The sequence below is a fragment of the Cavia porcellus genome, unplaced genomic scaffold (assembly GCF_034190915.1).
Source record: "Cavia porcellus strain 051 isolate PalLab524CR breed Dunkin Hartley unplaced genomic scaffold, mCavPor4.1 scaffold_9, whole genome shotgun sequence".
NCBI classification, from domain to species: Eukaryota; Metazoa; Chordata; class Mammalia; order Rodentia; family Caviidae; genus Cavia; species Cavia porcellus.
Window position 1 is genome coordinate 71211881 of NW_026947492.1, and position 15756 is coordinate 71227636.

Consider the following 15756-nt stretch of genomic DNA (forward strand, 5'->3'; position numbering starts at 1 on the left):
TTAAATACTTTGCCTCTTTATAACAAAGATAGCCTTGGTTTCCAACACTTCATTTATTTCAGAGAATTCACAGAATTCCCTAACCATCTTTATTTTAACCAATATTCTTATCATGACCATATTATTAACTCTAAATAGTTTCGAACTTGCCCTATAGTTCCTCACTTTCTATGTTTGCTTTCAACAGACTTGCCATTCATGCTCTCTTTCTGGTACTGTATGTTCTTACTACATTGTTTTCCTCCAGATTCTTCCAGTATCAATCCATTACACAGTTACATTCATGCTTCCATTGTTTTGGCTTTTTGCTAGTCTAATACCTTGTTTCTCTGTACCACATTTCATGACAATTCATATTGGGTTGCTATAGCAGAATACTGAAAATGTATAACTTACAGTGACCATATTTTATTGCTTTCCACTTCTGGAGAATGGGAAGTCAAAGATCAAAGGACAGGCATTCAATGACAGACTTATTGCTACATCACCACATACAGAAACCAGGCATGTGAAGAGGCAGAAAGGATCTGAATTAACACTTTTATAATAGTGTTAATGCCAATGATGAGAGCAGCCCCTGTAGCTTAATTATCTCTGAAATATTACAATACCTAATAATGTTTTATGGCAACTGAAGTGCAATGTGAATGCTATAAGAAACATTCAAACCATTGCAGATGAGATGCCTATCATAGCAATATAATAAATATGTGAAAGCAAAAATTAAAGGAAAACTGATAGGGGATGACAAATACTAAATGACCTATGAAAAGTTTGAGAGGTAAGAAATAGAATTGAAAGTGAAGAAGAAATAATTAATATGTGTTGTTTACAGGTAGCAATTCCCTATGTTGAATGTAATCATATGTACAGCAAACATGTACTACTAACAAGAGTGGCAGAGAGGTGAAAATGGAACCACTTGATGTAGGTCTCAGAGAAAAGAGTAGAGGAAAGACAAAGGAAGAGTGGTGTCACCTTGTTTTAAAAGCTGTGACACACATGTACATTTTCAGATTTCATTCCATAATTTAAAGCTTTTCATAAAATAGATTCTAAGAGCTAGTTCAAAAGTCAAGATACTAATTTGATACTCATCATGTGCCAAAAAGCAATCTATAAAACACAAAAAATGATGTTTTGTACATACACCACATACACATACACAAGAGAAACAACAAAACAAGTAATTTGGAAAATCTAAGGGAGAAGATATAAAGGTCTGGATGAGACTTATAATATCAGAAAGCAGTCTAGTAACTTCTAGTAACTGATGTTTTCTTCACACAGCCATGGCTATTGCAGACTATGACACTGATGAATTGCTGAACAGAGAAAAAAGGAAACAAGATCTCCAAGAGCTACTAAAAAATGTTGGACTGGACACTAAGTTTTGGTTGCCCAAATTTCAGGAACACCTGGGTGTGACCTGTGCACTGGCCTTACAATATTTAGAAGGAAAAGATCTCAAGGTCTTGAAATCCCTGGTGAAGCATCCATGGGAAAAGAAAGCCCTGGAGAAGCTGTTTGAGCTGTCACACTCAAATATTCACCAAGAGCTACAGGAGTCACCAATGGAGACGATAAAAAAAAGGCAAAAGCAAGCAGAACAAGCACTTCAGGAGCTAAAGAACATGTTTTTTGAAGGAAGGCAGAGACAGGAAGAGCCAGTAAAGAGGAAAGAAGCAGAGCTGAGGCAAACAGTGGAGATCCCTGAAGAGTACTGGCCATTGCCTGAAAAGCCCTTCAAGGAAGTCATAGAAAACATTCAGAGACACCTCAGTCTCATAGAACAGTCTTTGTCTCATAGGAAAACTCTCTCAGATAGAGATTTGGTGAGATGGGCATCTGGAGGCCTTGCCCTGCAGGGAATGTACCAAACCAGGCAACAAAGTGACCTGGTATACAATAGAGAAGATCTAATTAGTGTCCCCAAGGAATTCTCACTCTTGGGACCTCAGCAAGGCACAAAGATAGAAACAAAAGAATTTACATCCTCTGAAGCAGAATCCTTGTTCACTCAGACAATGGACAAGCTGGGATTCAGTGTAACTGCCTCATCCAAAGTTAGAGGATGGGGTTTTAGTTTAGAAGGTGGCACAGATAAAAACCAACATTCAGAATCCAAGGAAACACATCAATTACATTCTGAGCACTCATATTTTTGTTCAACCAAGTTCACCTACATCCCCCTGGCCTGCTGTCACTTCCCCACTGATCAACTGCAGCTCTCTAAGGCTGCTCTCCAGGAACTGAAATGCATTGAAGACCTATTGGATAATAGTGCACCACCACTGCTGAAGCAAATGACTGAAAACTTCTTCCACAGGTTTGGTTCTCATGCTAACAAAGGGCCTGTGCACCTTGGAGGAATCTACTGTTGGAAGGCAATTTCAGAGGGTTTCCAAAAGGAGCAACTAGAAGAGGTCAAGCAGCGGGCATCAGAGGCCCTGGATACTTTCATAAGGGGCAGCTACTCTGGCTTTGGAGTGCAAGTTGCTGCAAGCATGACTCTATCAGAATCACATTCAGTGAAAGCCTCTCAGAGCAAAACTCTTCACAACCATCAAACCAATGTCAAATTGTCTGTGGCCCAGATTGGTGGCCCACCAGAGGCAGATGGCCTTGCCCAGTGGAAAGCTGGTCTTGTGTCCAACAATCAAACCTGGTGTGTCATTGACAGGGGCCTTCAGCTGGTGCCAGTTTGGGACATCATTCTGTCCAACCACAGAAGTGATTTTAAGGATGCTCTAAAAGTGGCCAAATGTGTAAAAGATAATTACACTGCTCTGACTGGCCTCAGTGCCCAGATCCAATATGGAGAGGAATTACTGAGTGCTGAGGAGGAAGCTAGAGTTTTCCTGCAGGATGTAAAATACTGGGAAGTATCAGATCCTGAAGAACAGCTTAAAAACCTGATGAATCTCATGCAAAGGTTGTGTGAAAAAATAACAAGTTATGACATTTGGATTAATGTATGCCTCACAAATTCAGATCTGCAGAATTTCTTGGAAGATACTGTCAATTTTTGCAAGACATCTTCCATTTGTGAAACTCAATGTATTAAATCTCAGCTCCGCACACTTCTGGATCCTCATGTGTACAAAGTGACAAGCTTTCCTCAGGCTCGCTCCATCATGCAGTGGATCTACCAGTCAGAGTCAAAGCAAGAGGAAGTCAACATCTCCCAATTTTCAGAATTAATTAAAATCTTACAAACAAATCTCAATGACCTCATGGAAGTGAAGGTCACATTTGATTCCCCAGAAACAATGCAAAACGCTCAAAGAAAAGTCACTACCAAAGTCACCCTTGCTCTTACATGCTTTGTGAACCACCTTAGGAAGGTAAAGCACACAGACACACAGCTCTTGTTACTTTGTATTGCAGCTGGTTCAGGCTATCACATGGTTCACAATATTTTTCAGTATCTTCTGGGTTGTGATGAGTTAAACTTTCTACTGGAGAAAATGCAGACTGCTCATAGTAAATACCAAGAGCTTAAAAATATTAGCATCTCCAGGTCTCAGGCATTCCTAGTGCTTACTTGTCTGACAGCATCAGTTGAAATCACAGCTGTTTCTCCAGAAGAAAAAACACAGCGCATGGCATTGATCAGAGAACATATGGGCCAATCCCTGTCCAAAGAAGTTGCACATGTCCTCAAGAAACATGAAGCAAGTCACAACTGGGACGACCTGGAAGAAGAATTGAGATTGATCCTTCATGGGAATGATAAAGACATTAGTTCATCTTTACAAATAGACAAGATCAAAAAACAATTGCAAAGTCTGCTTGATGGCAATAAAAAGACATATAAATCACATGATAAGGACGATACTAAACAGGAGGTGATACAAAATGGAGCCTTCCAAAATTTACTCCAGCGACTAGGCCTAGAACATGACTTCCCCAAAAGGATGGTCAGAGCTAACTTTCATCAGATCTATAAGACTTCTGTCTACAAAACCTATCTCAGCTCTGAACAGGAGCTTCCTTTCTATTTCCTACAGAAGCTACTGATGCTTGATTATGGATTGAGATATCTGGCCTGCAGAGAAAAAGAAAACTTAGAACATCAGATTTATCCAAGCACATTTGAACAGAAACATGAAACTTCCGATCCATATGAAGATTTTTTTAATGATGGCAACAGTCCTGTCATCACTAAGCACAGGCCTCACATTCATCCAATGGATATCCAGATGGCAATTTTTCACTGTGCAGATGACTTTGCCAGACAATATATTCTGGGGAAACTTTCTATTTGTCAATTTGCCCTCCCCCTTTTGGTGCCTAACCCTTGTACTTCACAAATTGAATTCTCTCTTTGGTGTCTCAAACAAATTAGGAGGACTTGGCAGCATAACAGCAAATCACTTAAAGGAAAGAAGCAGAGTTTTAACAATCAGCAAATGTGTCATGTAAGTGCTTCTATTGTATCCTTCATTAGAGTTGGAAATGGCCTCTCTGCTTCCAAATCTCAAATCATGAACTGTCTTCTCAGTAAACGAAAACATGATGTGTTTTTTCACCGACACTCCAAAGGCAGCAGCAAAGACTGTCTTTTGATGGAGGGTGTGGTGGAAGTTTGCTGGTACTGTCCTGGGGAAGAAGATGAGGACAGATTTGACAACTGTGTGACCTTCACCAATCTTCATGGAGATGCAAAAAACCACCCACGGCAGCTTGCTTTCCTGAAGGAGGTCTCTTCTCTCATTGTGATCCTCATGTCAGCCTCAGATAACAATGAAGAAAACAAGAAAATTGTCCGTGACCTGTGGCAGTCATCACAATTTTTGATCTGCTTGCTGGATGACAAAGAAAAAAACATGGTCGATAATTCTGGCAGAAGAGTAAGAATTGGTATCAGGAATACAAACGAGGCAGACTTAACAGAAGAGATCACTATTGCAATCAGACGTTTACTAGAGCTCTCTGACACTGCTCGCAGCCTGGAAGACTGTTCTCCCATTGCTCGCAAACAAGGATTCCTGATTGATGAAGACCATGGGGACTGCAAAGAAGGCAAAGAAAAGGCAGAGATTATAATGGCCCTCCTGAGAGAAGTGAACTTATCTGACATAAAGAGAAATTTACTACCCCTTCAGGGACAACTGTGGCATCTTTGGTGTAAAAAGGACAAAGAACTCTATCATCTAAGAGAGAAAGGGAACAAGAGCATTGAACAACACAAGAGTGAGCTTGAGAAAGAAAAACAAACAATAAGGCGACAACAGTTGGAAAAATCTCTCAATGACCTTATGCGAACTTTTCTGCAAATTTTGCAAAAACATGCAGAAACTCATGTCATACTCTACATTTTGCAGTGGCTCAGTGACTTTTTGGAGAGTTTTACTGCAGGACACTTGGAAAATCTGCATGACAAACAAAGACATTTGTGGTCAAAGCTTCAAACAGAAAAGCAAAAAGCAGTGAAGTGTAATTCTTTAGATCAGTGGCAAAATGAAGTGGAAGCCATCTCCACAGAGATCAGTGACTGTACCTTAGGAATTGAACAGCTTCTCAGAGAAGTTGCGCAGCTTTATGAAGCTCTGGAAGAAATTTCTTCCCAAAGAGATGCTGTTTTTCTCTCCCTTCCCCAAATTGCTGCAGACCTGATGCTATCTGGCTTGCCCATTGAGCTGATGGATGGAGATGCATCCTATGTGCCTCTAAAATGGGTGTCAGCTGTGTTTGACAAGGTCTCTGAGAAACTTCCAGGCAAGAGACTGTTTGTTCTTTCTGTTCTGGGCCTGCAGAGTTCAGGGAAGTCCACCCTGCTGAATTCACTTTTTGGGCTACAGTTCAGGGTCAGTGCAGGCAGATGTACCAGGGGGGCCTACATGCAGCTCCTGAAGGTGGAAGAGATCTTTGCACAAGAACTTGGATTTGATTTTCTGTTGGTTGTAGACACAGAAGGACTCAAGGCCCCAGAACTCAACAACAAATCCCAGAATAGGGACAATGAGTTGGCAACCTTTGTCATTGGACTTGGAAACTTGACTCTGATCAATATATTTGGAGAGAACCCTTCAGAGATGCAAGATATCCTACAAATAGCTGTCCAAGCCTTTCTGAGGATGAAACAAGTGAAAATCTCACCAAGTTGCCTCTTTGTCCATCAGAATGTAGGGGAAGTTACAGCAAAAGAGCAAACCATGGAAGGAAGGAGGCGGCTACAGCAGAAACTAGATGAAATGGCAGCGATTGCTGCTGAGCAAGAGCAGTGCTCCAATGTGTCCTGCTTCAATGATGTCATTAAGTTTGATGTCAATACTCATGTCCGCTACTTTGCTCACCTTTGGGATGGCAACCCCCCAATGGCCCCTCCTAATCCTCTCTATAGTCACAACATCCAAGAACTGAAAAGCACAATTCTTTTGATGGCTAAACAGGAATCAAGGAAAAATATCATAAGAATATCAGGTATGAAATCCCGAATTGAAGATTTGTGGAGAGCCCTGGTCAGTGAGAACTTCATTTTCAGTTTCAGAAATACCCAAGAGGTCATGGCCATGAGCAAACTGGAAACCATGTACAACCAGTGGTCCTGGAAGCTGAGGAGTCACGTGCTGCACTTGCAGAATCAGCTGAACAATCAGATTCAGAATGGAAAAATCCAGACATTGGAGAGAAGCTCACTTGAAGGTCCAGTTACAGAAAAATATGCCACCATTAAGGAAGACCTTGAGAAGTATTTTAAGGAAGACCCAGAGAGTGAAATTCTGATTCAATGGAAAGGAAATTTTGAAAATAAGTTACAAATTCTTAAAGAAACACTTATTTCGGAAGCCAGAAAAGAAGCCAATAGACGTATTGATCTTAAAAGATGTCAGGAAAGGCTGGATAAGAAAAAGATGGATTATGAAAATGAAATATTGCAAAGGAGTCGAGAGTTGGCTTTAACTGTAAAAGGTAAAGAATTGAGTGAGGAGGAGTTAAGGATGAAATTTAATGAACTTTGGAGTAAATGGGTCCATGATATATCCTCAAATCTTCCTCCAGCGGTAGAGCCTCAGATTGAGGTAGATTCTGAGAATGTTCTTTTGGAACATTTCAAAAAGGAGAAAAACATAGTGGACATGATACAAACAAATTCTGGAAAGAAATTTGAAATAAATTATGAGAAACATATCAAAAGAGGTAGGTGGTATTTCGTTTTTAAACATGATTTAGAGGTAGCAGACAGAGAGTTAATTAGTGTGACTACTAAACGCATTTCTACAAGAGTTGATGAAACTATTGACAATATTTGGAAGCAAAGTCGTGATTACAATGTAAATGATTTTCATGAAATTCTGACAATAATAGAAGAGGAAGTGAAATCTGCACCTACAAATGAAAGGTTCTCATTTACAAGCAGATACAGCATAGATTTATCTTTGCATTTATTCAAAAGAGCATCAAAAAGTTTTAACGAAATGCATAGGGCTTTCAAGAGAGCAAATGATCCTGTAATCTATCTGGAAAGTAAAAAAGATGATTTCTTCACAAGTTTCAAGATCTCCTGCCAAGGAGCAACCTCTGTCAAGTCATTTGTAGACTTTCTGTGGAACAAGCTCATTCCTGCTGTATCTACCACCATATGGGAAAACATGGCTACTACAATTGCTGGGGACATGCAAGCTACCTGCCCTGCATTCAATGGAAACAGGGCTAAGCTGGAAAAACATATTCTCATGTCTCTGGCAGAGGAAGAAAATTTTGATAATTACTGGCAATACATTCATGATCCAAAGTCCTTTTTCAGGATTTACATTGTAAAGCAGATTGAAAGATATTTTTCTGAAAAGGGCTATGAAAAATTAAAGACTTTTTTAAAAATAAGTTTAGACAACATCAAAAGTGCCATCCTCTGTGCTATTCAAGACTCCACAACACAGGCCAAAGATAAAAGCAGCTCTGTATCTGAGTGGTTGGATTTCTTCTGTGATCATCTGGGGAACAAGTTGATCTTTCCACGAGCAGACTTGAGAGGCATTGAACACCAGGAGCTAAAAGATATTGATTTTCTCAAAGAAGTCATGAGAGAAGCATTAGACGGTGCAATAAAAAAGGCAGAAGAAAAGTTTTTAAGTATACCTATAGATGAAATGTTTCCTGTAATTGAAAAAGTCCTCTCTGATCAACTTTGTGGGTGCTGGAAACAATGTCCCTTCTGTAAATCCATCTGTACCAACACCATTGCTACACACGAAGGAGACCACAGTGTTCCATTCCACCGTTCTAAGGCTGTCACAGGAACGAGATGGTATAAAACAGATGAGTTTTCCATTGACTTCTGTTCTACTGCAGTGGCAAGTGATGTTGTGTTTATTTTAGATGACAACCGGAGAATCCCATACAAGACCTATCGGCAGGCAGGAGGGGACTATGCCACTTGGAGCATCACCCCGGATTCATCCTTGCAACCATATTGGAAATGGTTTATCTGTCATTTCAGATATAATTTAGAAGAAAAATACCAACTAAAATTTAAAAATCTAGGTGAAATCCCTGATTCATGGGCCAAAATCACAAAGGAAGATGTACTTAGTGACTTGAGACAATAACTCAGGTAGCAAAAATAAAAAGTAAATAAATAAGACTCAACACAGAAGATGTGTCTGGTATCTGAACAAAACGACCATATTCTGATACCACACTAAAACATATCTTCCTCACAGCTGGAACTTTCAACTGCCCTTTTTAAGATGAAATATATGAGAGTGAGTCATTTAACCTTCTAGAAGTTGAATCTGTTCTCCTATAGAAGAAAGTCTTTTTCTCTCTGTATCAGCAACTCTGGTTTAAAATCAAATTACTAAAATATATGACCTTTTGATAAAATTAGTTTAATCACTGGTTTCATTCTTAAAAATACTGCCCTAAATATTTTGTAAAATATATGATATTCTAGGAAATTCACTTTAATAGAAAATTATTTTTTATTTTTATTTCTATTTTTGTCTTTTTGAGACAGGGCATTGCTATGCAGTACAGGCTGGCATTAAGCTCACTTCATAGCCCAGGATGGTTTCGAACTTCTGACCATCTTCCTGCCTCAGCCTGCTGAGTGCTGGAATTATGGGCCTGCACCACACGTCTGGATTAACAGGAAATCTAAATTCATTTAAGGCTGTCACAAATGTTTTTGTAAAGTAACTATAAAGATAAGTGAACAAATATACATATTCTTGATGGAAGCTAAAAATTGACTCTCAGGTTTTTAAGGGAATTTCACTATTTCAAGTTTGAGAAAACATTATCAAACCTTAATTATAAAACCATTCCTGGAAATTTTATGATACTTAAGCATAGCAATATTTAAGTGTATTGTTATTTATGCAAGAATAAATCACAGAATTTACCAAATTAAAGACTTTATCTAAAACAAAACAGTTAATATTCATTTTGCATGTATACATCTGATAGTCTGAGTAACTCTTTTGAAGGTAACTATGCAAAATAACAACTTTAATTATATTCCTACCACTTTGTTTGAAAGCCCATATTGTTATTGTTTTGGGCTGTGTGTTATTGTTACTGTTGCTATTTTGTTTCTTATTTTTCTGGTGTTTTGTTTTGCTTTCTCTCTCTTATCCAGAAGGTATAGATGAGCATTTGTAGGCTTACACATGCCTAGAACTTGTCGTAAAGAGTTTCAAGAATTGATTTTATCATTTGTAATGCAATGAACAGCTACTTTGAAGAAAACAAGACATTGTGGTAGCCATTACTGATTTCCTATTATCTTGTTTTAAAGTTTAATAATGCTTTTATTCTTTGTTTAGTTTGCTTTTAGTCAATTTTCTATTATTTGATTTCAATATGTGCAATAGTATGAACAGCTGTTTTGAAGAGAACAAGAGATATTATGTTGGCCATTGTTTATTTTCCTATTGTCTGGTTTTGAAGGCCTATGATGCTTTCATTCTTTTGATTTGATAAGTTTTATACTATTTTTTTGTTTGAATTCACTGTGTGTGAAGATACGGACAACTATTTTGAAGAAAACAAGAGAAATTATGGTGGCCACTGTTGATTTCCTGTTGTCTTCTTCTGAAATCCTGTGTTGCTTATGTTGTTTTGTTGTGATCTGTTTGGTTTGGTTTTGTTCTTTTTAAAATAAAAAAAGGACTTTATCAACTCAGGAAACATTAGTAAGCAAAGGAGACATATAGAAATAAATAACTATTTTTTTTTCATTTAACCAACATTATCTCCTTCCCTGGTATCTGAGTATTTCCCTATTCACACTATGCACATACAGACACACATACTCACATTCACAAATCTTGAAATTCAAAGCCTGGTGCTATGTACAACTCTGAAAAGGATTTTCTTCTGAATACAATTTATGATGCAGGGCAAAAGCACAATTTTAATCAAGTCTGTGAACAACACCAAGTTTCTTTAAGGCATTAACAAATATATAAAAATTCCTTTAAAAATTAAATATACTGTTCTTAAAAACCCCATAATATTGAAAATTTATTGGGTTGTACTTTCATAAGCAATTTTTTTTACATATAAAAGTAATGAAATGCTTATTTCAAACTTAGACACTTTTGTAGCTCTTTAATCACTTGGACTTTACTGTCATGGTCAGAATAAAAATGTTGTAAACTTTGAAACCAACAAAGGACTTGAGAGGAAAGGAAATCTTTGCTCTGTAAATCCATCCCTAATGCTCAGTTTTCAAAGCTGTTGATCTGAAGGAAACACGATGGGAAGAAGAAAATGTTCACATGTTGGATATAAAGGTGAAGAAATGTCTACATGTTGGATGTAAAGGTGTTCACTGGATTCCACTTACAGCTGCAAAGTCTATGTCTCTACAGGCAGTGAGGACAGACATCCCAGGAAAGGACTGCCAAACATTTTGAATCCTCGGAAATAGAATATGGGAGTGCTGGTTGTGTCCCCTTTGTCCCCTCCAAGGTTTTCAAGCATGGTCTGCTTCAGGTCAGATGACCCCTATATTCAGAAACCTGAGACAGAAAAATCACAGAGAGTGTTATTGTGCAGTATTGCTTCCCTTTGTTCGTGAAAAATGACCCTGGTAAGAGTCATGAGAACATTTCCTAACATGATGTAATTGAAATGGTGATGGAAATAGAATCTGTGCACAGCACAATTCTCATCTCCCACATCAATGCACCCTTTAGAAAGTCCAAATGTTCAGTTAATATTTGCTGAATGCTTTTTACATTTTAAATGAATTCTTAAAATCTCTAAACTAAGAAATATCATAGATCCTATTATTTTTGATTTTCAAGCCACAATGAAATCAAAAGAACTTTTTAAATTCTATTTCTTTTCTGTCTTGTAATGGAATTTTGTTTTATTTTTAAAAATTAAAATTGTTTGACAAATTCCTCAAGTTGGTACGAAGTGTGATTATTAAATGAAATTCAGGGGCTATTTTCATGGGTTCATACGTGCAAAAATAGAAAAGGTAATTGTGATAGAAGATGAATAAGTAGGAAAGGAGATTTCTGAGATAATTGTACTGCAAGTACTGCTGCCATCAGTCAGGATCAGACTTAGAGGGAAACACAGTGCTGTAGGTGGGTTCCACTGGGGAAGGAAGCCTGAGAAAGAGTGGAGTAGGGCAAATGGAGTAAGGCAGTATGAGATCATCAAGATGAGGAGACCTGGAACAGATAAAAAATGATGAGGAGACCCTAGGAACAGATAAGAAATCAGGGGTCAGAGTTACAAGGTTTTCACAGTTAGGCTTCATCTGGTCAGCAGATTGGGTCTCTCAGAGTCCCTGAAGTGGGGAACAGAGAATTGGATATTGGAAATCATATCACAGAGAGTCTAGTCAGTTACACAGAGAGAGAAAAGAGCCAGAGGCCTATAGCGACGTGACCAAGGGAATGAAGAATTCTGTAACACCAAATCATATGGCAGTCTGACTACCACTGTGGTTATGAGAGTCCGAGAAGATGAAAAGGGAAAGGGGAGATGTGGGTCACAAAGGGATTTCAAGGATTTCCACGTGCCAAATCTGGTATCACAGTCTCACCTAATTCTACCAAGGGCTGTCCTTTTCCTCTTCACTCTAGCTCATGATCTCCCCAATGTTTTGTTTTAACCACCTGAATATCCCAAAAAGAGAGACAGTTTATCTATAGATAGAGCTATTTGATTTGTTCATTATCAATACTCTTCCCAATTTTACTGAAAGAATTGATTAAATTTATACAGCAATAAGTGGAAAAAATTGTTCACATTTCTGGAAGATCAATGGTAAGAAAGCAACAGTAACAAAACTCGATGGAAATTATTGAATTTTAGACATTTTTCCAATACTTGACTCTTCATTAATTATTTTATTTTGTCTAAGAACTATTAAAGTGTTTCCTTGCCACAATCCAACACTTTTCTCTCAGTGCAATGCCAATCCGCTTCTGAAAATCTCTGCTCTCTTCCTCCTTCCCAAAACCTGTCTTAATTTCCTCATTGCCAGTATTAATACATTTAGACTCTTTTTTGCTGTCCAATGTTAGCAAAATTACCTGTCTTCCTGAGGAAGAAACTTACTTTGGTGATTTCATGTATCCATCCTTAACCCACTGAATTATAATATTGGCCCCTGTGAAATCAACTGAGTCAAATACAACAAAGATAAGCACCGCACCTGAGATGTGTTCTAATGCACTGCTTCATTATTTGTTTTCTTGATTGAAGACAAAAAATCAAGTGAGGTTTCCTCATCCGAACCATGTGACTTGCTGAGAGTCTTTTAAACTATCATCATGGACTATTGTTACATCAGCTCTCCCTAATCCTATGCTCATGACATTTTTTCTTTTTTTTACAAACCTGCTTAAAATGTTACATTTAGCCTGAGCAGAGTGAGGGTTTCTCTTCCATGCAGGTGATGTCACACGATGCTGAGTGGATTCTGGTCCCAGCATCAAGCCTCCTCCCTACCAACATGTTTTCCTGTCTCTTTGGTTCTGAAATTAAACTAAATGATAAGAGAAATTAAAGTGATGTATAAAACCAGGAGAAGCAAAGAAGAGAGGAAATGAGAGGAAGAAATAAGTTGGCAGGAGAAAGACAGGAAAGGAATTTCTCTGATAACAAAATGATATTTAGAAAAAATGAAAATATCTTTGCTGTGGAATTAGAGTGTATTACAAACAAGCAAGAAAAACCTCCACAAACTGTTTGGAAGACATGTGCATCTAAAGGCATATGTTGGGTTACTGAGCACTCAGAAGTCTCCTTCTCAGAAATGTGGACTGTAACAACAGTGCTGGTGAAATGAATTCGAAACATGAAGAATTATGCAGTGGAGAGTGGTACAGTGAAGCTGTTTTCTCTTTTTCCTTTCTTCCTTTCCCTCTTCTCCTCCACTCCTCCCTTGATCCCCTTCCCGTTTGAACATTCTCTTCCATTTCCCAGTGTCTGTTATACAATTTTGTCTTTATTTACATATTTGGATTCTCATACCAGACTGAGCAAACGTGTGTCTGATTTACTTTACTTAAGAAGATGTTCTCAAGGTGCTTCTAATTACCTAGAAAAGTCTCCAGTTTGTTATTATGTCTCAGTAGCACTCATTTATATAAAAAAACTCATCCTTTTTATCCATTTATTGATTGATGGGTATTTGGGCTGTTTCCTAGAATTGGCGACTACACATGGCTATTACAACATGCTTTTAACTCTTTTGGGAAGATACAAAGAAGGACAATATCTGGGTCAAGTTGGGCTTGCAGTTTTAGTTTTTTGAGTAACCCCACACTGATTTTCCCCAGTTTACACTCTCTCCAATAGTGGAGAAGGTTGCCTTTTCCTCCACAGCCCCACCAGTGTTTGTTATTAACTGATTTCTTAGTATTCACCGTTCTCTCTGGAGTGAGATGGAATCTCAATGCTGTCTTAATTTGCATCTCCAGAGTAACTAGTGATGTTGAACATTTTTTATATATCTATTTGTCATTTCTACTTCTTCACCCGAGAAGTGTCAATTCATTTTAGATGCTATTTTTGGGTTGGGTCAGTAGTTTGGGAAATCTGATAATTTTGAGTTCTCCATAGATTCTAGATATTAGTCCTTCATCTGAGGAACACCAGGCAAAAGTTTTTGCCACTTGAATATCCATGCAGTAATATCCTTTAGAGCACTTTCTTTTCCTCTCTTTTTTACAATAACAATTATACATTTTGAGTTTTTGTTGGATCATTGAACAGAACTGTTTGAATGTCCACTTTGTATGCTTTAATTTTGTAACTTGAACAACTATTTCTAAGATGACAATATGTAATCTATTAACTAGTGATTTCTTACTGTTTATTTTTATGAAATTCTGTATTACTTGTATCCTTTTCCTGTTTTTATCTTTTTTCTCTTTAAATAAAATTTTTAAAAAAAGTTTTTGCCAATCTGTGTATTGTGTTGTCACTCTGTTGTTGGTGTCTTTTACTGTGAAAAAGCTTTTCAATAAGAGGAAATCCCAGTTGTTGATATTTTGTGACATTTCCTGTGTGACCAATATTCTATTCATGAGTTTTTGCTTATACCTATGTCTTCAAATTTCCTAGAAAATTTAGTATTTCTGTTTTAATATTTAGATCTCTTATTCATTTTGTTTCTAGTTCAGTATATGATTAGGGATATGGTTCTAGTTTTAGTCTTTGACATGTGGAAAATCAGTTTTTCCAACACCATTTACTAAGAAGCTCTCTGTTTCAGTGTAGGTGTTTGGCCCCATTGTCAAAGATAATGTTGCTGTGTGTTTTTGAAGTTGTTTCTGCATTATCCAGTCTGTTCAGCTTTGGCTTTTTCCTCCTTTTTTTCTGTCCACAGCTGTACTATTTTTTAATCACAATATCTTTATAGTAAAATTTCAGGTTAAGGATTGTGATGTTCTTTGCATTGCCTTCGGTGCCCAAAATTGTTTTTTCTATTCATGGTCTTTTTGGGTTCCAAATGATTTTAGAATTGTTTTCTCTATTTCTGGGAGGTATGCTATTGGTATTTTGATCAGGATTGCATTAAATACGTCTAACAGTTTTAGGAGTATGGTCATTTTTCCAATGTTGAATTTTCCTATCCAAGATCAAGGACTATATTTCCAATTTCCTTTTTTTAAAAAGAGGAAAAAAATAAAAATTTCAACACAAGATAATAATAGGGCAACAAAGGTTAATACATTGCATACTGTTTTATTTATTTAAAGAAATAAAGAAAGAAAAAATAAAATATAAAAAAGAAAAAAATGGTTCAATAATACAGAACTCAAAAAAATTAACATCATAAAATCACTAGTTGATATATTATATATTATTATCTTAAAATAGTTGTTAAAGTTATAAAATCAAAGCATAAAAAATGGCTAGACACTCAAACATTGACAGTACAAACTCATCTGTTCAATAATCTAACAGAAATTTAATAATATGGTCATGTATGTTGCACACTATGCATACTGTTATATCCTTAAGAGCACTTTCCTTCTCTTTCACTTTTAAAATATCTATTATACATTTTGAATCTTAACTCTGTCAGCTTTATTATTTTTCACATTAGAGAGACAATGTGATATTTACTAATGTGAGTATTATTTCTTTCACTAATAAGCCTTTTCTCAAGTTGCCTCTATTTACCTATAAAGGCCACAGGCCGTCCTTTTTATGGCTGAGTAGTATTCCATTGTATAAAAATGTCATATCTTTTTCATCCACTCTGCAGTTTATGGGCATTTTAGGTGTTTCTAAGACGTAGCTATCACAAATCGTGCTGCTATG

At 37.1% G+C, this 15756-nt stretch overlaps 1 protein-coding gene across 2 annotated transcripts in view; it reads left to right on the plus strand.

Annotated features, from left to right (window-relative positions):
- LOC100729032 (interferon-induced very large GTPase 1-like) overlaps positions 1–11363 on the plus strand; it is a 42315-nt gene extending 30952 nt beyond the window's left edge. For both annotated transcript variants that reach the window (XM_063256640.1, XM_063256641.1), the window contains exon 2: positions 1291–11363. In XM_063256640.1, the coding sequence (XP_063112710.1) occupies positions 1293–8555 (7263 nt within the window). In that variant the 5' untranslated portion in view covers positions 1291–1292 and the 3' untranslated portion in view covers positions 8556–11363. The remainder of the gene's footprint in view (positions 1–1290) is intronic.
- Positions 11364–15756: the final 4393 nt, after the last annotated feature.